The sequence below is a fragment of the Pectinophora gossypiella genome, chromosome 10, assembly GCF_024362695.1.
Source record: "Pectinophora gossypiella chromosome 10, ilPecGoss1.1, whole genome shotgun sequence".
Lineage (NCBI taxonomy): Eukaryota > Metazoa > Arthropoda > Insecta > Lepidoptera > Gelechiidae > Pectinophora > Pectinophora gossypiella.
Window position 1 is genome coordinate 3,474,647 of NC_065413.1, and position 23,437 is coordinate 3,498,083.

Below are 23,437 nucleotides of genomic sequence, written 5' to 3' on the forward strand. Positions count from 1 at the left end.
TTTTTTGCTTTTTATTGTCTTCTTCAATAAAAACTGTTTCGTTAAGCTTATTGAACAAACAGACATTATTTTCAGCTGTACTTTTAAATTAATTAAATAAGTACGGTTAGTTGTAACTATTAAAGGTAAATAAGATTTTATAATGTTAAATTGCACTAGAGTAAAAAATAAGGGCTGTCTCTTGTTATTATATTGTTAGGCATAGAGTGAAATACTAAGGCATCTACTTCGACAAAACTTTCACGTCATTATATTGTTTAGGTAGGTTACAGATCATTCTATCGTTGCAGATAATTAAAATTAATTTCTAATGCAATAGGTTTTCAGTTTTTTATTGTTTAGGCATTTGTGATAATTGTTTTTTTTTTTGCAGATTGTAATTGATTGGTCATATACCTAATGGTTGGCCCGTTAAGGTAGAATGGAATACAATTTGCTTCGATTCTGATACACTTCTCTTACTTCAGGCTTTTATAGTTAGTTATATCTACGGTTGTTATCACCCGTGCACATATATTACGTGGGGTAACATCGCCGTTGCGCCCGCGCAAATAACTCGCAGAAAGCTGCGCATTCTTACACAACGCTGCGCAATTTCACCGGCCACCGGATAGTCTCTTAATATAATTCGTTTACATTCTTGCCCAACAACTTACGCAATCCAGGATTAACACGATGCATTCAGTTTTGCAATTTTCGATATTTCTTTACAAATATGCAGCCGAAACTTGACCAAGTTACCATCGGCGCCCGCGCCGGTCCGCTTTCTTATTTTATAGCTCCAGGGTGATATATTGACGAATTTATTGCGAGAACAAAAGGTAGGGCACCCCAAGGCTTTCTTATTGTTTTAAATAAATTACTTATTGCTTTTTCTTAACGGACCTATCGCAATATGATTTAAATTTTATTTTTCATCTCGGTCGGTCCTATATGTTGGTCATGTACAACAAGCTGCAAAAGTCCAATCAGTTTCTTGCGAAGTAATAAAGTAACTGGTTGCACTTAAGACCTCCTGGTTACATGTCGTTTCTGTAATAGACCAAAAACACCTACAAAAACATAAATTTTATAATTATGACAACTAATGGTTCATAATTTCACCACTGTTTACAAATAATTCGCTGGACTCAGTGACTGCACTATTGCTCTTTGATTGTACAAGAGCTATGTGCCATTCTTGGAAATACTCTAACTTTGAAACATTCCTCTTAGTCTTCTTCTATCGTGTGGGTTGTGAGGTGAATTACCAACCTCATCAACCCTGGTGTCAGGGTTATTATTGAGCCGCCAAAGGCCCCTGACATGACTTACTTACTTACATCAGTAAGTAGTAACCGGGACCAACGGCTTAACGTGCCTTTCGAAGCAGGATCATCTTTGTTTTTGGACAATCAGGTGATCAGCCTGTAATGTCCTAACCAAACTAAGGCAAATCATTGTGTACAATGATACCTACTTGAGATTGCATTATCAAAGTAATCATTCAGTAAACAATGATGAAATGATGGTGTAACGGAAGGAACTGAAGTGAACTAACAAACCTTGTGTAAGATTTTCCGTTTTCCTGTTTTCCAAATTTTCATGACCAAGGGAAAACGACTTTATTTAAAGCCTTGTTTTGAAGGCATTATTTTACGATTTGTCATTCTTTTAACAGAGAAGTTTGTTATTTGTTATTTTGTATCAGGTGAGAGACCTCAGCGCTCCCCATTTGTCCGGCCAAGTAGTTAATTCCTGCGGCAAATCTACAATAACATACAAATAGCCCATAAGCGTCCGACTGCTGGGCACAGGCATGATGAATCTACAATAAATCGCGTCAAAAACAAAAATCGCGTCAAATCGCGTCGTTATAATTTGGGTGTCTTCAAGGCTAGAGTGAATAGGCATTTGCTAGGTAAGCGTGACTTACCATTAGGTGAGATTGTGGTCAAACGCGAGCCTATTATATTAAAAAAATAGTTTTGTGTTGGTGCTACTTCCATTGGAATGTTTTCTATTGAGGTGGCTATGGCTCTACTTATGTAATGTTAAGAAATTCGTTGGAATGTAACTAAAAAGTAGGTAGGCAGATTTTTTGGTTAGCAGCTTAAGTTGGCAATTTGGGTTATGGTAACTTCGCAGATTCAAGATTATACCTAGTTTGTCAATGGATTTGTTACTGTTTGCTAACTTTTTTTTCGGTCGATGACCTCAGAAATCAGAAGCTTTCCCAACGGGCTCCTTAGTCCAATTGAGTATTAAGTGGGGACATCTGCCACGTGACCCTTCTCCTTTTTTGCCGTGCCTTATTGTAGATTGGCCGCAGATGGCATTAACTACTTGGCCGGACAAATGGGGAGCGCTGAAGGCTCTCACCCGGTACAACGTTTAAGACAACAGGCCTGAGGGTGCCCAGTTGGCCGCGAACCTCGGCTCAAGGCGTCGTCTGAGAGGAAAAATATTTGAAAGAATTAATCGACCCTAGTGGGTCGATAGCGATAAGCGCTGATTAAGGGAAATGACACTTCTCCAACTGTTGTCCTGTTCTCCAACTCTCACCCGGTGGACAATTTTCCACCGGGTGATTGAATTTTCCTCAGCGCTCCCTATTCGTCTGGCTCAGTAGCTAGTGCCAAGTCACGTAAAAAGCACACTTCCCCAACTTTCTTGAACACCAAGTACCGAAGTAAACATAGACAGCCTTGCCTGGTGGAAACGACCCAGGGCTGCCACTGGCACTCACTGCCATGAATCAGCGCAACTGTGCCAAGGCGAGTGTCGCCCGTATGCCGATAACGACGAGCCTCCCCATGCATAATTCTAACGGCTACTATTGAACCACACTCAATATTTACATAAAATGTCCTTCTTATTTAATATAAATATTGCAAATTAAATATAAGTAGGTAAATGTGTTCTAGGGTGTAGGTCACCTAGGGGAGTGCCGGTTCGACTCCTGATAGAATTTTCATTAACACTGTCGGCTCGCCTTCATGTTTGCTCGGCGCCCGAAGGATGTAATGTACGATCCTGACTATCCAATTATTCTAGCCATAGAGGCGGCACTTCGAGACTGCGATGTCTACAGACTTCGCCGACGTGGTCGACGTTTTCCCTTATTCAGCGTTTATTGTTATCGGCCCACTAGGGCTGATTGATTCTTTCATATTTATTATTATTCTTTCATAATACTTATATTCCTCTGAGACAACGCGGACTGAGCCGAGGTTGGCGCCCAACCGAGCACCCTCAGGCCTGTTGTCTTATATTTGCTATTGCAGTTTCTTGTCATTTCTTCTCCTCAGCCATAACACCTTGCGAAATGACGTAAATTCAAAAATGTTACATTGACCTTCAACAAGTTTATCTATGATAATTACGTTGAATAAATGATTCTGATTTCTGATTTTATAGCAGGTGAATGTCCTCAGCGCTCCCCATATGTCAGCCAAGTAGTTAATGCCATCGAGTCACGTCAAAAAAAATTGTTTGCAATCGACAAGCGGCCTCCGTGGTCCAGTGGTTTGAGCGTTCGGTTCACATCCGGAGGTCCCGGGTTCAAATCCCGGTGGGGACATATCACGAAAATTACTTGGTGATCCCTAGTTTGGTGAGGAAATTAAAGGCTGATCACCAGATTGTCCGAAAGTAGGATGATCCGTGCTTCGGAAGGCACGTTAAACCGTTGGCCCGGTTACTACTTACTGATGCAAGTTAGTGCTCGTTAGCGGCTCAATAATAACCCTAACACCAGGGTTGATGGGGTTGGTATGGTAATCCACCTCACAACTCATACAATAGAAAAAGAAGAATCGACAAGAATTCGAAACAAACGAGTTCGAGAACAAAAGGTAGAACTTTTTATCTTATTTATGAGTTTGTGTTTGCATGAAAATGGAATGCACCAGTGACCCACTGAGTACATCGGACCTGCATACGTTTGACCATGTAACCGCCCTACTTGGGTACTCTCAAACTGTCATACAGTTACAAAATCCAAGGTACGAATGATAATTGTAAGGTCGCATGTGGTTTATTGAATAAACAAACACCATGATAGGCTAATATGGAATTTCCACGGAAAAGACAATACAGATTTTGATAATTTCCCCGGAAAACATTATTTCCTTATTGCCTAGTGTTGTTTCAGTAGTTTTTCGACGGTAGATTTAAATTACGTGATCCTTGCATTAGATATGTTATGATACAAATAGTTCCGGAGTTTGCATAAGTGCGTAGGTTATTTCCTCTTGTGTCTAAGTGCAATAACTCCCTAGCATTATCCCGTTTTTACAGGGTCCGCTTACCTAACCTGACGATTTGACAGGTTCGGTTTTTTACAGAAGGGATTGCCTGTCTGACCTACCAACCCGCGAAGGGAAAACCAGCCCAATACAGGTTAGGTCACGTACCTCCGAAAATGTACTTCTCGGGAATGTGGGTTTCTGTGTCTAAGTGCATTTATTTTAAAGAAAATAAATACTTAGTAATATTTACGTGTTATGTTTTAAAGAATGAATATGATGTGCCTAGCACCTTAACTGAAGACAATAGCAATGATTTGTTTTAAAGTATTGCCAAAATATTGTAGTAGGCGTTTTTGTATTGTGTAAACTCACGTCCGTAATCCCAATTGGACAACACAGAGGCTTTATTAGTTGCAGGTAAGTCACGTGATGACATAGTCACATTTAGTATTTTGTATAAGTATTAAACAAAATTCTATGCATTGTAAAGTAGTATCCAGACGATTAATGTATTTATTTATTTATTTGTAGTACACTGTGTCTGACTGTGGGTGGGTTATTTTTTTTTATATTGATGATAATTACTTATATTACAAATACACACTGCTATTAAAAATATAACTCCACGGAATAGGTGCTATTACTGACGCAACGCAATTTAGTAGGTACCCGGTTATAATCGGCGAAAATCCTGCACAATTTTCTAATCATCATATGAGCTATGTATTACGTGGGTTGCGCAATGATTTTCCTTTCATACCATCGCATGACCCATTAGGATCCCACATGATTTATCTGGGTCTAAGTAGGTAATAGGTATAATTATACCGATAGTGATTCTATTGAAATTACTTGGTATCTGTTATGGAATTTGTGACGATCGCACTAGGGTGGATATATTGGCGTGTTGCTGGCAAGGAGGTGCATTAAGTGGTACGGGTTACGGACGGGTGAAAGTGTATTCTTTCTCTTTCTGCTGTCAATCTGCAGTGTGGCGCCGGATTCGCAAGCGAACGTTTGATTTCCTTGACCGACCCGCGCTGTCACACGTGAGTTCGATATTTGAATTTGAATTTTGTCCTTCGAATTGCTTTTGTGTGAGCTTTTGCGCGTTTGTGATTTGTGTCGTGATAAATTTGTATATTAACGGCTGCAGAGGTTCAATTTGAAGTTTCGTGAAATCTAATTCTCTTTAGAAGTGAATTTAGTTATTAGGTTTATAGACTTTACCTAGTGTCAATATTTTGTGAATAAAGCTTATTTAATCAGTAATATTACAGTTAGGTTATTAAATTCGCGAAGTTCTACGATTAAGTTCTTCCGTTTTAAAAATGTTATAAGAAGGTGAACGGTAGGTAGGAAGGAGATTCGCGTTATGAATGTTTATTTAGTAAGAGTTTAAACGCAAAATAGTGGAAATAAAATAATAACTTATTAATTTTACGTTCTCGTTAGAAAGATATCACATGAAATGAATCTCATCTCATTAGTCGCAATTTCTCTGGAAGCTCAGGGTCCATAATGCTTTCATTTCCATTAATAAGTAGTAAGGAAATAGTGTGACGCCATTTCTATTTAGCTGGAAAAGTAACAGGGTAAAACGAATAACGCAAATAAATACTCGAACTAGAAACAGTAATAATTCTTCGAGATCCATCAGAGGATGGATAGAACTGGCAGAATACCTTACTGGGTATTCTATTCAGCTGCAGTCGATCGATAATTCTATCACGATGCGCATGTTAGACCTGCAGGTCAAGAGTAGGTAGATAGGTTAAAACGGCGAGCGTATGAAGATTTTGATAAGAGTGGAAGAAGCAAGTGTGTGTACCTAAATGTAATTCCGTGGTCTCTGTCCACCCCAATTGTAATAGGCGTGATCTTATTTATTTATCTTTGTATGTACAGTCTGAGCAATATAATGTACCCACTTTAGGACTCTGTCGCACTAACATATTTGACATTTGGTGAGACTTACAGCTCTATTTGCCAAAAAGTTAATGTGACATGGTACCAAAGTGTATACATATTAATGCTCGTGACCGTGCAATCTGTAGGACGTGTAGCTATAACCCCAGGGTACGAATTGACAATTATTTCCGCACAATATCCCCGGAAGAGGAAATGACTGAAAACCAGCGCTGGATGGTGCCGTAGCATGGCGACTGGCCTTTTTTCAATCATTCGAAATTTAAAAAGTAAGATTAGGTTGAGGATATTTTTAGGACAGGCCATGTTAAGAGTGCTGTAAACCAGCGAGTATCAGAGTGGAAGAAACGAAGGTGGCGTCAGGATCAGTGATGTGTCGTACCCGGGAATGTACCCGAAGTGGCAAATGTTCCCGCTGTTAAAATGTGTAGATTATTTCACCATTCGTAGACTGTAGTAAAGAAACGCTGATTGTTTTGACACTTCGCATATAATTCTGTTTAAGTAGGTAATTACAAAGGTTACAAACACATCCGACAATAAGAGAGAGATCGATGAATACAAAAATTAATAAAAAAGTAAAGATTTTTTAATATTTTTAAAACTTTTTTTTTTTAAAGGTTTTTTATGTTGCAATTGTCAACACCCGCTGTAAAAACTCTTTAATAGTAAAGGCTGCTTTTTTCTTTTTCAAATGTTCTTTCTTGTACGGTCACGAGTACTAATATGTATACACTTTGAAACCATGTCACATTAACTTTTTTGACAAATTAAACCGTAAGTCTCGTTAAATGTCAAATGTGATAGTGCGACAGGGTTCTAAAGTGGGTACATGATATTGCTCATGACTGTACGCTGGTCTTCTTTGCCTAAAGTTAAGGTAATAAAAGTCTTTTTACATAAGTTTTGCGCCTTTTTACTGCCGGAGACGTTCCCAAAGTAGGAACACTGGTCAGGATAGTAGTGAAGTAGAATTCCGTTGTGCTCTGCGTACCCTAGCGGGATATAGGCGTGATTATGTATATATGCATGTGAGATTACAGTTTCTCTATATATTTAGTACTAAATGTAATCGATGTACGCAGTCCGTTTGTTAAAATGGGGCCATAGTGACTTGGACTCGACTCATGGTCGCGAGCTGTGCGCTGCATAACAATTTCGTTTGATCAAACCAATCAAATAAACAAAGCGCTTTAAGGAGGAAAATGAAACCGCTTTCTTGGATTGTCACTTTCTACAAAGCGTAGGTTGTAGGAGAATAGATAGATTTCCTTAAAGTGCGATAAACTTATAGAAAACGTAGATATAAGTACACTTTATTTACTTTGTGTACGTGTAATGTGTCCAATGTTCCCGTTGAAACTCTTTAATAGTAAGGACATTATAGCTGTTTTTTTTTCAAATTGTCCTTTCTTGTACTATGGTGTTGTGCTTAAGGGATTCTCTTAAAATGCATAAATGTTTTTGTCATAATTTTAATTATCATAATCCTTTTTGCATAATGTTTTTTAGCATAATAGTACTTTCCCATAATAACATCTAGGAATACTGGTTTGTTAGGTATAACTTATATTTGGACTAATATTTGTTGGTATAAATTTGATTCGCATATAAATAGGTATCCATAATTATTTTTTAAAATAATAGTGTTTTGTCATAATTTTTACAAGGCAAGGCCCTTGGGCCACCCCTACGCCGCCAGCATGTTTATCTTACATACGAAAAGTATACTGAATGATGACCAACAGCATGAAATAGTGTTAATAAATATAAAAAACACAATCATCAAATGCAGCCAAGGAAAAAGTAAGTTTCAAAAATGTTCAAAGTTGTGCCAAAACTTTACTTATTCGGAGTATAGTTTTTATGCTTTTAATAATTATGCTTATATATCATTATTGGCATTAATTATTATGCTTATAGTAGTTATGAGTTTCAAAATTATGCTTAATAAGTTATGACAAATTAATACTATGCGTAACTAATAATAGGACAAGTAGCAGTATGCCATGGTAAATTATTACATAAAATTTTATGAGTAAAAATAGAGAACCTGTGCTTAAAGGTTAAATCTTGTTTAACATACGTTTTGCGACTTTTTACTGCCAGGAACGTTCCCAAAGTGGGATCATGGGTTAATACTTTATCGTTCTCTTATATTTAAGTAGTGAAAACCACTTACGACGGCTTTTTCGCATTCTACGACGTCATAGTGACATTATTAGACGATATAGTGACTAGGATTGAGAAGGGAATGTTAGGTTGGTTTGGACACGTAGAGCGGATGAAGGATAATAGGATTGCAAAAGCGGTATATAAAGCGAAAGTTGATGGTAGGGCTGGCAGAGGAAGACCGAGAAGGACTTACGATGACCAAATTGGAGATGTCCTTAGAAAAGGTTCAATACGATCTACTCTGAACCGGCGTGCGTGTATGAAGCGATTGATGAATGTGGAGGAAGCAAGAGAAGTGTGTCAGGATCGAAGCAAATGGAATTCTATAGTCTCTGCTTACCCCGGTGGGAAATAGGCGTGAGTTTATGTATGTATGTATGTTTCGTATTCTAATATACGTAGTTTACTTTAACGGCCTCCGTGGTCCAGTGGTTGAGCGTTGGGCTCACGATCTGGAGGCCCCGGGTTCGGAATCCCAGTGGGGACGTATCACAAAAATCACTTTGTGATCCCTAGCTTGCTTAGGTTATTACAGGCTGATCACCTGATTGTGCAAAAAGTAAGATGATCCGTGCTTCGGAAGGCACGTTAAGCCGTTGGTCCCGGTTACTACTTACTGATGTAAGTATGTGGTCGTTACATGAGTCATGTCAGGAGCCTTTGGCGGCTCAATAATAACCCTGACACCAGGGTTGATGAGACTGGTATTCCACCACACGATAAGAAGAAGACTTCAACAAAACTTCGATTTCTTGCAATCCTGGTAGAAATTTAGACCACAATTTTTTTGGTATCTATTTTTTTCGAAAAGCACGTACGAGATTTTCAAGCCAACGTTATGTAGGTATAGAAACCAAATCTTCCACCACATTCGCGAATTTAGTTCAAAACCGGGCAATCGTAAAATTCACATGAATCGTTATTTAAAGGCTCCTTAGCGCCATAAAAACAAATTGGATATGCTAATTTGGACCAGATGAATGATGGAGTAGCGGTACCTGTGTCAATGAGGCCTGTTCTTTGACCTCCTTCGCTAAACCTGTCCTTGATTAATGGTTAAACAGACTTTGGCCTTGCAGACACCTCTCCAAAGTTTGCATTGTTTTCGTTTTTTTTTATTGGAATTTGGATGTTATTCCGGTCAAGGTGTTGCAGATTTAATACCTTCTTCGATAACAATGTGTGACCCAATATTTTAGGACAGGGAATAAAATTAAGAGGTACTTACTTACTTGTTGCCAAAAGCAGCGCATTCTAGGCTTTTTTTTATCGATCTTTAATAGTGGTGTCGTATAGAGAGACGCGTGAAGATTCGCGTCGCGCAGTCAAATCGGAGTGGTAGCGGTTTGGTGGAGGTGTTTGGACTAGTAAATTAGGGACACAGAATTTGCCACTTCTGAGGTGGAATATCCACCGTACCCACTCCGACTGATGTTTTATTTTTGTTTTTTGACGTGACTTATTGTAGATTTGCCGCAGATGGCATTAACTACTTGGCCGGACAAATGGGGAACGCTGAAGGCTCTCACCCGGTACAACGTTTAAGACAACAGGCCTGACTTGAGGGTGCCCATCGCAGTTGGGCGCGAACCTCGGCTCAGGGAGTCTATTTGAAAGAATTAATCGACCCTAGTGGGTTGATAGCGATAAACGCTGATTGAGGGAAATCGTCGACCACGCCAGCGGGGTCGGTATCGGGGTCCTGAAGTATTTGGTGTCGCGAGCTGATTGGCTGTCTCTATGGCTAGAGTAATCGGGTCGTCGGGATCGTATATTACGTGCTTCGGACGTCCGACTGATGAGGAGAACCTATGCTCAGCAGTGGGCCAAAAACTCACAAAGCAAGAGCTACGGGTTCAAATCCCATGCGAGTCCGTTTTTCGAACTAATTTCCTCTTTTGTTGTTACTCTATTTTTCTCTGCAGCATGTCTTTCCCGTGGGTGTTATTGGCGTGCCTGGTGACGCTGTCTAGCTGTCTCCCCACCAGCGACCCTGACCCCCCGAAAGACAAGGGCTTCATCGACTGGATCAGCAATTTGGTTGGGAACCCCACCACGACCACGCTCCGGCCCATCGAGGATCCACCTGAGAACTGCCCTGCTTGTCGTGAGTGGCTTATTTCCGACTACATAACATAAACAGCCTATATACGTCCCACTGCTGGGCACACACCTCCCCTCAATCAACCGGAGGGGGTATGGAGCATACTGCACCACGCTGCTCCAATGCGGGTTGGTGGAGATGTTTTTACGGCTAATAGCGGGACCAACCGCTTAACGTGCCCTCCGAAGCACGGACTCATCTTACTTTTTCGGATATACCAGGTGATTCAAGCCTGAAAAGTCCTTTCAAACAAAGGACAGTCTCACAAAGTGATTTCGACAATGTCCCCATCGGGAAACGAACCCGGACCTCCAGATCGTGATCAGCCTAACGCTCTAACCACTAAACCACGGTGGCTGTTATTTCCGACTAGGATTACCAAAAAGGAGTCATCCCGAATATTGAACCGGGACCATAGATAGAATAAAGAATAATACTATGAATGTAATGCCTTCGCGGGTTGGAAGGTCAGACAGGCAGTCGCTTCTGTAAAAAACCGGACCTGTCAAATCATCAGGTTAGGTAAATGCTAGAGAGATGATGACTACGAAAGGAATGATAACTCTACGCCCCGCACCACTTCGTACCGCCTCCACCCCCTTTGGGTCTTACTTTAGTCAATTCAATTATTGATTAATCTAGTCTTAAATTGTCTTACTTTAGTGTTAAATTGACTCTATTCCCATATCAAACAAACCATATCTCACATAGTGAACGAGTGCCCTCTGCACCGGTTCCCAGGTGGCATAGACGAGCTGCATTGTGTGACGGATGCGGCAGAGACTTGGTTAGGGGAGCTTAAGCTGGATATATGATCCACGCATAAACATAACATAAACATAAACAGCCTATATACGTCCCACTGCTGGGCACAGGCCTCCCCTCAATCAACCGGAGGGGGTATGGAGCATACTCCACCACGCAGCTCCACGCAGGATGTTTTATTTTTGTCTGCTATACGCAATAATAATAATAACTCTATTTCCAAAACCTTCTCTCTGTAAGTACCTAAGTACTTAAAAGTTTATTTTTCACAAAGAAACAAAATTCGCTGATACAATAAAAACCCCAAAAAACAATTCTTTGGTTTTCCTGTAGGAGTGGATGGCCATAAGGATATTTCCACAACCTCTCTTTCAGAATGCGGTATAGCGCGCACGCGCCGGCGCATCGTGGGCGGCTACGAGACCAAGAAGCTGGAGTTCCCCTGGATGGCAGTACTCATGTACAATGGGCGCTTCTACTGCGGCGGGTCGCTGTTGAATGACTTCTACGTCCTCACTGCTGCTCATTGCACTGCTGGGTGAGTGTAAAAGATCACTACACTAATTGAAAAATACCTAAGTACTTACACAAAAAAGGTACTTAGCAAAGATATTAAAAAAGTATATACTTAGACCTTGCAGATAATTAGCAACCTTTAAATGCAATTTTGCCCCCGGAGAGCTTTTAATTCAATTAATTTCAAACCGTGTAAAAATTGAGAATAAAAAAATTTACGTGGATTGAAAGTGAAAACCAGCGCTGGATGGCGCCATAGCATGGCTCCATCATAGCACAAGTTGAGCCATTTCCTTTTGGCCGTATTCGTAATATTCATAATTACCTAGTTCTTATAGCAAATGTAAATTGTTACTGGCAATAAATTTATTTTATTCTTCTTCTTTATTTTTCTTTAAACTAGCTTGTCTAAAAAATTGGAAATTACTGCATGAGCAATACGGCCGCCTGTTGTGCCTTTCTGTATGTGTTGTCCTTATCTCTGTATCTTGTGTCCATTGTGCTCAATAAAGTATTTTATCTATGAAGACATTTTGGGAGTTGTCCTTTCGGGAAGTAGACTTTTTGGGAAAGTGGACGATTTGGGAGAGTGGTCATTTTGGGATTTGCCGTTTTGGGAAGTAGTTCCCGACGACCCGATTACTCTAGCCATAGAGGCAGCCAATCAGCTCGCGACACCAAACACTTCAGGACCCCGATACCGACCCCGCCGGCGTGGTCGACGATTTCCCTCATTCAGCGCTTATCGCTATCGACCCACTAGGGTCGATTAATTCTTTCAAATATTTTTCCTCTCAGACGACGCCCTGAGTCGAGGTTCGCGCCCAATTGGGCACCCTCAGGCCTGTTGTCTTAAACGTTGTACCGGGTGAGAGCCTTCAGCGCTCCCCATTTGTCCGGCCAAGTAGTTAATGCCATCTGCGGCAAATCTACAATAAGTCACGTCAAAAAAATAATAATTGGGAAGTAGCAGTAGTAGTAGTCGATTTGGGACAGTGGTCTTTTTGGGAAGTAGACCTTTTGGACCGCAAGGATCTTTTTCATTGCGAGGTTTTGTTAACAAAAATCACTTCTATTTTTGAAAAAGGGACTTGCATGGTTTTCTCTGTAAGTCGACGATACGCTATTCTTCCCTCAGTTTCCGCAAAGAGAAGATAACAGTCCGTTTCCTGGAACACGACCGTTCGGTGGGCAACGAGACGAAGACAGTAGACAGGAAGGTGCAAGCCATCATACGCCATCTGCGCTACAACCCTGGCACCTACGACAACGACATCGCGCTGCTCAAGCTTGATCAGAGGGTAAGAGAATAGTTTTACTTAATAAAAAAAACATCAAAAATCATTTATTTCAGACATGATGGTCCATATCACATTCATTAATTACTCACTTAAAAAATAAAATGAAATAAAATTAAATCAAAATTAAAATTAAAATACAATAAAATTAAAATTACTTACATAATTACTAGTAGTTTTTGTTAGTCAGTATATGCATCATACAACAATGGCGCATGTACTGACAGTCAAACCTACTCGCAAACACGCTCAGGACGCTGCTGGGGCTGGCCCGCACCCTGTGCACCAGTGATGTGCTGCGTTTCCTCATGATTGTGTAGAAGCAGTCCATCCTCCATTCCATCAATATGTAGCGTCGTTATAATTGTGTTTTGAACATACATACTATTAAACAGAACGACCAGTTCAGTACAATTAGTCTCTTCTATTGTTTGGGTTGTAAGGTGAATTACCTACCTCATCAACCCTGGTGTCAGGGTTATTATTGAGCCCCTGACATGGCTCATGTAACGACTACTTACTTACATCAGTTAGTAGTAACCGGGACCAACGGTCTAACGTGCCTTCCAAAGCACGGATCATCTTACTTTTTGGACAATCAGGTGATCAGCCTTTAATGTCCTAACCAAACTAGGGATTATATAAAGTGAGTTTTTTTGGGATTCGACCTCGGGATCTCCGGATCGTGAGCCTAACGCTCAACCACTGGACCACCGAGTTCGTCACGGAGTACAATTAGTGATTATATTTCAATAACATAACATTTTACAATCGTCTCAATGCGCGGTAAGAATTAGATCTGCCAAAGAACATAAGCTAGTGTTGAGACGTTCATTAGCACAATGGCGTGTCATTCGACATTAGGTCGAATGATTCTTTTCTATCTAACAATACATAACATATAAACTCACGCCTATTTCCCACCGGTAGAAGCACAAAGTAATGAACTAACAAACAAAGTAACACAAACAATAAACAAAACAAACTAATTATGATGATTTGTGTTTCTATACAAACAAATGACAGACGCGACGTGAAGCCACTCATCACCAGCACATTATATGCGTGTGCGATTAATGTGTGTATATATACAGGGTGTGTGTTAAGGCCAGAGAATAAGGAATAATACTACGTATAGAACGGCGGGAATTGAGGAGCTCGGTGGCGCGCTCGGCCTGCGATTGTTGAAGTTAAGCAACTTTCGCAAAGGCCGGTCATAGGATGGGTGACCACAAAAAAAAAGTTTTCATTTCGAGCTCTTCCGTGCTTCGGAAGGCACGTTAAGCCGTTGGTCCCGGCTGCATTAGCAGTCGTTAATAACCATCAATCCGCACTGGGCCCGCGTGATGGTCCAATCTCCCTATCCATCCATAGGGAAGGCCCGTGCCCCAGCAGTGGTGACGTTAATGGGCTGTGCCGTTGGTCCTGGCCATTACCTGTAAAAACACATTCACCTAACCTCAGTGGACCAGCGCGGTGGAGTATGCTCCTCCGGTTGATTGAAGGGAGGCCTGTGCCCAGCAGTGAGACGTATACAGGGTGCTAGTGACATCGTAACGACCACGATTCTGACTTGATAATCAAGTGGAATTTTCCGTCGTAAAAGTATGGATTTGAAAATAAATAATATTAAAAAAAAACTTAAAATGATTATGAATTTTCCGCCAGGAAATTCAACTTGATATTAACTCTGAATCATGGGGTGAATCATTCTCCTCAGTATAAATCATGATGTCACTAACACCCTGTATAGGCTGTTTATGTATGTTATACATAAGTACCTTGTAAACTTTTCAACCACATCAACGTTTCAGGTGGATCTAAGCAGTGCTCTAAAGCGAACCCGCAAGGAAGGTGAAGATGCTAGCAGTGAGACTGAGGAAGATGATGTGGGCATGCGCCCCGTGTGCCTGCCCAGCGCTGGGCTGTCGTACAGCAACTACAGCGGGGTCGTCACCGGCTGGGGCACCACGGAGGAGGGCGGCTCTGTCGCCAACACACTGCAGGAGGTAACTTTGTGGAAGTCAGCACTTTAGTTACTGGCAATGTCGACTGTGATATCGAACCTCACGAAGATGCTATCGCATACAATCTTTTTTTGACGTGACTTATTGTAGGTTTGCCGCAGATGGCATTAACTACTTGGCCGGACAAACGGGGAGCCCTGAAGGCTCTCACCCGGTACAACGTTTAAGACAACAGGCCTGAGGGTGCTCAGTTGGGCGCGAACCTCGGCTCAGGGCGTTCGTCTGAGAGGCCGCCGAATATTTGAAAGAATTAATCGACCCTAGTGGGTCGATAGCGATAAGCGCTGAATGAGGGAAATCGTCGACCACGCCCGCGGGGTGCATACCATCGAATGTAAGTCCAATATGCGTGTTGCTGTCCACACGGAGGTGTGAACCGGTGACTAGTAGACCGTTCATTTCATACAGTGCATCAACGAACCCTCCAACGCGACACGCCGATCGAGCGATCCGAGCGCGGCCGTCACGCTTAAGGGGTGTTCACACCACGCGTACCTAATTCCGACTCTACTTTATTAAAATTGTATAATACATATTTCTACATATTACGGCACCTTTTAAGCATGATGCACGTACCCCCGTGAAAGTGGAATTAGTAAAGAGGCCCGTTTCTCGATTCTGTGTCTACGCCCGGCTCCAATTCGTATCGGGCATCAAACTTTACCTCTGGTTCTTAATAATCATCTCAAGAACAAGACTCTCCCATTCAATTTTCCTAATTTCTACTCCTTTCCAGGTGAACGTCCCCATAATATCGAACGCGGACTGTCGCAAGACGGCGTACAAGCAACGCATCACTGACAACATGCTGTGCGCAGGCGAGCCCGAGGGCGGCCGCGACGCCTGCCAGGGTGACTCCGGCGGCCCGCTGCATGTCTTGAACAATGGCACCTCGCAGTATCAGGAAGTTGGTTAGTATAGGAGAAAAGTTTTCACTTCTGCCATAGAATAAGGAATAATACTGCGTATAGAACGGCAACTCGCCGCTCCCCACCAGCGGCTGAGCTAAGTTTACCTCACCCCCTCGAACATAGTTTAGACTTGAATCGTATGGTGTCAGACGTCACACACACGGATGCGCGTGTACGATAATGTCAATGTATAGTGTCTGTGTTTTTTTTTTTTTTTTGACGTGACTTATTGTAGATTTGCCGCAGATGGCATTAACTACTTGGCCGGACAAATGGGGAGCGCTGAAGGCTCTCACCCGGTACAACGTTTAAGACAACAGGCCTGAGGGTGCCCAGTTGGGCGCGAACCTCGGCTCAGGGCGTCGTCTGAAAGCGAAAGGAAAAATATTTGAAAGAATTAATCGACCCTAGTGGGTCGATAGCGATAAGCGCTGAATGAGGGAAATCGTTGACCACGCCGGCGGGGTCGGTATCGGGGAAAGTGTCTGTGTAAAACGAGGTTGTTGTATGAAGTGTCCGGGGTGTGCATCTGCGGCAATGTTGACGGCAGCGATTGTTTAGATTCTACGGCAAATAATGAAGAGGGTAGTCTGTACCTACTCCGTGTGTATTCCCAGGTTCCAGGTTTAAATCCCTGGTGGGGACATAGAAAAATCACTTTGTGATACCTAGGCCCGTATTTATAAACCGATCTCAATACCGCTCTCAAGAGCGATATCAACTGAGTCACTCTCAAGATGTAAACAGCGTCTTAAGTGCGACGTTAATTAATAGACGAATATTGAGCGCGTATCACATGATATCGATCTCAAGTTCAGGATCTCAAGTAAACGTCCTAATTGAGTGAACTATAAACCGAACGAATCAACGTTTCGTTCCTGCTTTAAAAAAATATTTCGGTTTAGGGCTTCAAACATATTAAAAATTGTTCAATTCTTTACTAAAATGTTAAAATTATTATAATTCAAACGTAGGTTATTTAAATTTATTATAAAAACGGTCATTTAACGTTTTAAAAATAATTTGTTATGATTTCAAAACGCAATGTGTAGTGAAAACAAAACGCAACAAACATCATTCTCAAAAAAAAAAGACGCGTCCTTCGCAACCACTTGTTTTGTTTTTGTATAGTTTAGACTTTAGTTATCAATAATAAACGTAAAGTAATTACTGTCCATAACGATGTCAACAATTAAGAAGCATATTTTTACTCCCCTCGAGAAGAAAACTTTTTTGGATATATTGAAAAGATACTCCTCGGTGATAGAGAATAAGGATACCGATGGCGCTTCATTACGCGCAAAAAATGAAGCTTGGGATATTGTAACCAGAGAATACAACGCAAGCCCTCATGCTACCAATCAGGTAAACAAAGTTATTTAACCTTTGGTGCGCGATTTCCTCTCGCTTTTTGCTAGTTTTTTATAATTGCATCCTTGATTTTAGGTTACAAATAAACAACTTAGGAGATTGTGGATGAACCTCAAGCAGCGGCAAAGGGAAGCACTGACAAAAGAACGTCAACATCGGCTAGCTACTGGAGGAGGGCCTGCAACCAGTGATGCAGTTGTAGACCCAGATGTGTCTGAGGTGGCCCCTGCTCTAATAGTTGGTATCGATGATGCTGTTGACTCTGATACAATTCCAGGTAAGTAATTTTCTTCTAATATAGCATCACGCCTATATCGCCGAAGGGGTAGGCAGAAGTATATAGTAAATACAAAATCACTACTTGCCAGCTATGTTTAAGTCTGAGGGGTGAGCCTATGGCCAATGGTCTAGAGCCAGAGCTGGGATTCAAACCTGGCAGTATGTTGTAAGCCACACATTCTCCAAAAACAGCTATCATCAATTCTATCATTTTTAAATATGTAAATTAGATCTTTTTTATATTTCTCTGTTTAAATTACTTTGTTCCAGTAACCGCTGACCTTGCCGTCCAAGAAGTAAATATGGACTTGCAGCCCGTCTCTTGTCTTCCCCCAACTTCTTCCCAAATACCATCCACCAGTGCATTTTCTTCATCACCATTCCCATGCGCTGTTGTTACACAAGCACCACTTGCCCTTGCCCCAACCCGGACAACATTGACACCACCTCCACCTGGAGTAGGTCCACTACTGTCTCTCACTACAACCACTCCACCACCAGCTCTCCCTACAACCACTCCACCACCACCTCTCCCTACATCCACTCCACCACCACCACCTCTTACTGCTTCCACTCCACCACCACCTCTTCCTACATCCACTCCACCACCACGTCTTCCTACCCCACCTCCACGTTTTCCTACTCCACCTCTTATTAACCCATCAAATACAGCTACCCAAACTTTTCAAAGGCATAAAAGTTCTATTCTGGATAAGGAATATAAAGACAGACAGAGACGGGCTAATGAGATTCATGAGTTGGAGGTTTTATTGTTAAGAGAAAGAATAAGAGAAGCAAAGGCGAGAGCAGACCTCGCAGAACTTCAACTGCAGCAGCAGTGTTCGTCAGGTACATCAGTATTATCTACTTGCTCATCATACTATTTTAAAAACTAGTATAGCTTTGTTAAGTCCTGGGATAATTAATAACACTTTTCATCTAATTTGTTTCAGATACTGCAACTGATGCCTGAAGAGGGGATGTGGCATAATATAATAAATGGAATATTGTTAATTTATTAAATAAAAGCATATAAGTCAATATATAAAATATGTTTTATTAAATAATTTCAAATTCAATCACAAAGCACTGCTCATAAAGATTATTGGTAATAATTTTCAACAATTGAATTTCTAATTAAAAATCCAGTGCTAGTGCTTGGTATTAAACTATCTGTTTCTTCTTGTTCATCATTCTGATTCTCATCAAAAACCATGACATCATTTAAAATTAATGACAAGTTGTGTAATACCGCACATGATACAATTATTTGAGAAACAGTTGACAGTTTGTTACCTAGGCCTCTAGATAAACAGGGAGACCTCCGCTTCCAAATGCCGAATGTTCTTTCCACAACATTTCTGGTTTTTATTTGAGCTCTATTGTACCGTACTGAGGGAGCATCTTCGGGGGCAGGTCTTATAGGTGTGAGAACAAAAGGTAGTGTAGGATACCCATTGTCTCCGACAAGTCTTCCATTTAAAATACCCTGCGTGTATTTTATGTAAACTGATGACATTTGAAATATCCTAGAATCGTGCATGCTGCCTGCCCATCTGGCTACTATGTCTAATATTTCCCTGCGGGGCCCTGCAACAACCTGGACATTAATAGAAAAATCTGATTTCCTATTTCTAAAGACTTCATGGTGCTGGCACCCTGGTGTTGATACAATTTTAACATGGGTACAGTCAATAGCTCCATCGATCCCGGGAAGTCCAGGCCACTGTCCATGTCTACCCATCTCTTTAAACAATTCTCTGTTTCTGTTAGCCTCTGCTCCTCGGGGAAACTTTATGTAGTGTGTATGCAATTGAGCTAGCAACTTTGAAACCTTCGTAATAATATTTGAGGCGGTAGGCTGTGATATGTGCAGTAAGTCTCCACAGACTATCTGAAAAGGCAAGGTTTGTGTAAGTCATTTATGTAAAATTAAATTACTACCTATTACTAACTTATTCCTGTCCTGGACACAGGCTTTCTTTCATTTACTCGTTCAGAAGGATATGGTGCATTGCTCTACTGTATTCAGACCTCAAGATGTTCAGATACATAGTAATTTCGGTGTTCATTGTGCTGTCACTTACACTTTTTAAAGACAAAAGTAGAATAATTAGTATTGAATAAATTCTAGCTTACCTGAAATGACGCTGTAGCATAAAATCTCAGAGTTAATAAAACTGCTATTTCCGGAGCAATCGGTAGACCTCTGTTATCCTGTTTTTCTAAGTCACTTCTCAGTAACGATGTTATAAACAATACAGATTCTTGGCAGAATCTGTATCTTTTCTGGAACCGATCCGCTCGCATTTCAAAGGGATTTTCGGCGTCCCTGATATAAACTTTTGGCAAACGATACGCATCTTGCCATAACAAATCGTCGTAATGATCTAAATCGTCGTAATAATTGATTTCTTGTAAAATATTTTCTAATTCCATTATCGCGAGATCACAAAACCCGCACTCAAGTCACGGTTTGACGGCACTCAGCAAACACGATCTTAAGTAACATCTTGAGAGCACTCTTGAGAGCCGAGTTTCGTTTATTAATACGGCGTCACTCAGTTGATATCGTAACCCTAAACGCGCACTTAAGTTCCGTTTATTAATAAGGACGTCATCTTAAGAGCTCACTCAAGATAGATCTCAGAGATAAGAGCGGTTTATAAATACGGGCCCTAGTTTGGTTAGGACATTGCACTCTGATCACCAAGTAAGATGTTCCGTTCTTTGGAGGGCACGTTAACCCTTTCTCGGACAGAGACCATGGGTCATTGATGGTTCATATAGGTAGTATGACACCTTGGAATCGGAACGTCTGTAGATGTTCTGTCCTTGAAAGTGTTAAGCAGTCGGTCTCGGTTATTTATTTATTTTTTAAATATCTAAATAAACCTCACTAATACAATAGTAGGTATTTATTTATTTATTTCACTCACATCAACTATCTTTACAGGATAACCTAATGCGACAGAGTTGGGGACTTATTGATACATATTTAAAATTAATCATTAATTATTTTTAACTAGCACAATATACGATTTCCTTAATTAAGTATAACAGATCACACTCATTGCTATTTTTGGGAATTCACTCTTGGAACACGAAAACAGATCCACTCTCCCGGCTATCTCGTTTACTGTGCGCAAGGTTCGAACAAATGGGTCTTTTGACAGAAGGTTGGTGCGGTATATGTACTACATATTATGTAGTACTGTACACTTTTCTGGTTGGTGAAAGGAAACAAGAGTTTAAATGCCCTATTACATTAGGCCCCCCGCATGATGCGTTGGGGTCGGGAGATGATATATTATGATGATACACCGTGATCCACATGGTCGGTGGTGGGCGGGGCCACGTCGTCATAACACCCGATACGCCATAGACCCGCGACGCATTGGGTGGTGTATGTGCCATCCGAGGCGTCGCGGTCGATGAATCGTGTAATATAATAGGGGCTGAAGACTCTCATAACGGCCTCCGTGGTCCAGTGGTTGAGCGTTGGGGTCACGATCCGGAGGCCCCGGGTTCGAATCCCGGTATCATGTCACAAAAATCACTTTGATCCCTAGTTTGGTTAGAACATTTCAGGCTGATCACTTGATTGTCCGAAAGCCGCTGGTCCCGGTTACTACTTACTGATGTATGTATGTAGTTGTTATACGAGTCATGTCAGGGGTCTTTGGCGGCTCAATAATAACCGTGACACTAGGGTTGATGAGGTTGGTATTCCACCTCACACGCTAAGAAGAATACTCTCATTGATGTAGGTCCTTCATACAAGTCGTTCGTAAGTTAAACGTTCCACGAGCGAAAATTCAAGAGAATAGTGTTAAAACCAGCTTTTTCCTCCAGGTGTCGTGTCCTGGGGCGAGGGTTGTGCGAGACCCGACAGGCCTGGAGTCTACACGCGCGTCAACAGATACATGACCTGGATAAAGAGTAACACTAAAGACGCTTGTTATTGCCACTAAGTTCACAGTGTCCAGGTAACTTCAAACATCATGAACACAAGCCGAGAAGCCAGTGCTCAGTGTGAGGCTGTTTTGGGCATGTTAATTTGATTAAGAAAACTTTACCCCTAAAGGCAAAGAGTATGTGTCAGTTAATTCGTCCACATGGTACCTATGCGCTTTGTTTTAAGGTGTAAAATTATAAATGTAAATAATTTATTTTGTTATTTAAATTTCATAATATAATATTTATTTATTTTTAATTTATAATCTCCGATGCTCTCTATTTAATTTCATTAGCACTGAATAAATGTTATTGTTGAAATAATCTTGTTTCATTATCATTCTAACACAGGTAATTGAAAAACAGAAGCAATTTTTATAATTATTTATTTATTAATAATAAAATGTCACATGAAAGGTACAATGTTGCATACTCTAATTATAATTAGGACAAAAATTTGACAATCCAAAGCTACACTAAATAATTTACAACGTTGGATTTGTATCCTAAATCACAATAAAAAGGAATCTTTTAGTGCTAAGACTCGATAAAATTAGTAAAAGATATAAAATAAGTACTTCTGCTTTTGGCATTAGTTCAAGTACATTTCATATACTTTTTAGCATCATCTTTTTAATTTATCTGCAAGAATGAATGTTGCCATTAAACTATTACTATGAAGTCTTTAAATGTCTAGTGTAATCTACCAAGGTGAAGTTAATATTAGTAAAAATTTTTAAACATCGACGCTAGTTCTGAAAAAATAATACCAGTAGAAGAAATAGGGCTCAAACCTGGGGTGTTGGGACCTCTGGAGTCGGGCCCAGATGATGTAGTAGTCTCTTCAATAACTTCATTACCATTTTTTACTATTCTCCTAGTTTCAACTGTACCATCAGGCTTCTTCACACTGGTTGTTATAATAGTTTGGCAGAAAGAGCGTCCAGGTACCAGGTTGCCATCAAACGGCTTCACAGCACCAGGATCAATGCCTTGTCCTTTCTTTTTTAACAACCCTGATATTTCGTGTGAGGAAATTTTGCCGTCCAAGTCGATATCTTTCGGTTCGTCTTGCCTCCTACTGTGGTAGCCAGGCTTTAGGTAGTAGTCTCTGATGGTATTGCTGTTGAAGTGCTCAGGCTCGGCTGGGGGCTCCATCAACGAGCCGGGAGTCGCGTCGATAGCCTCGTCCTGGAAGAATGTCGTCATGTCTCCGAACATGCCCCCGAACGAACGGAACATATCGTGTACCTGCTTGGCAAACTCATGGTGCAAGTCCAGGTGCCCCTGCACGTCTATATTCTGCCTCGTGTACAGCTCATCACCGTCGTCGTCGTCGTCCGAGCCCCAGATCGGATTCCGAAAGTCGTTCCGCGGCGAATCAACTCCGATGCGCAACCCGAAAAATGATCGCAGTTTCTCCATAAAAGTGTCGGTCGCCATTCTGTTTACAACTTGATGAATTTAAGTTTGAATTGAAACGCCCGGAAATGATTTGTTTTCACTCTTTCCGAGTGGTTGGTTATTTATTTTATTGCGCAACAAACAAAAACTTGCCGACGATCGCTGTCGCAGCAGAACAGCAGAACCTTCATTCATTCATAACTGAACAGTCTTCAACACAGATTATGACTTTCATATTTAAAATACGCACACAGTTTTAGACTCTACACGTACGACTTAAATGCTATAATGCATTCTAAACTTTTAATTGTTATTGTAGCAATAGTTGATTACTGTACATTTTCGTTTATAAATTGGATTGGAAAATGCTGGAAAAAGTGCAGATCTAAGGAAAACCAAGCATATTTGTAAAAGAATTTCTCTGGCTACTATAACTTTTACTCGATTCAAGTAAAAAGCTACGTTAGTA

The 23,437-nt window shown here is 40.9% G+C and overlaps 3 protein-coding genes across 4 annotated transcripts; 2 read left to right on the plus strand and 1 right to left on the minus strand.

Annotated features, from left to right (window-relative positions):
- Positions 1–5,235: 5,235 nt before the first annotated feature.
- LOC126370268 (trypsin-1-like) lies at positions 5,236–21,581 on the plus strand. Its single transcript, XM_050015092.1, has 7 exons — positions 5,236–5,281; positions 10,262–10,443; positions 11,581–11,743; positions 12,860–13,022; positions 14,834–15,028; positions 15,783–15,957; positions 21,463–21,581. The coding sequence occupies exons 2-7, from the start codon at positions 10,263–10,265 to the stop codon at positions 21,579–21,581; spliced, it is 996 nt and encodes a 331-aa protein (XP_049871049.1). The 5' UTR covers positions 5,236–5,281; position 10,262.
- On the plus strand, positions 16,751–18,636 carry LOC126370266 (uncharacterized). Of its 2 annotated transcripts, XM_050015089.1 has the most exons (4): positions 16,756–17,322; positions 17,404–17,605; positions 17,878–18,456; positions 18,561–18,636. In XM_050015089.1, the coding sequence occupies exons 1-4, from the start codon at positions 17,140–17,142 to the stop codon at positions 18,578–18,580; spliced, it is 984 nt and encodes a 327-aa protein (XP_049871046.1). In that variant the 5' UTR covers positions 16,756–17,139; the 3' UTR covers positions 18,581–18,636. The 2 variants fall into 2 exon arrangements, with proteins under 2 accessions (XP_049871045.1, XP_049871046.1); XM_050015088.1 differs by having other exon boundaries at positions 16,751–17,322; positions 17,878–18,569.
- A 352-nt stretch (positions 21,582–21,933) lies between the features above and the next one.
- Positions 21,934–23,162, minus strand: LOC126370292 (uncharacterized). The gene has a single exon (XM_050015140.1). It carries the CDS (start codon positions 23,005–23,007, stop codon positions 22,288–22,290), a length of 720 nt encoding a protein of 239 aa, XP_049871097.1. The 5' UTR covers positions 23,008–23,162; the 3' UTR covers positions 21,934–22,287.
- Between the last annotated feature and the right edge of the window lie 275 nt (positions 23,163–23,437).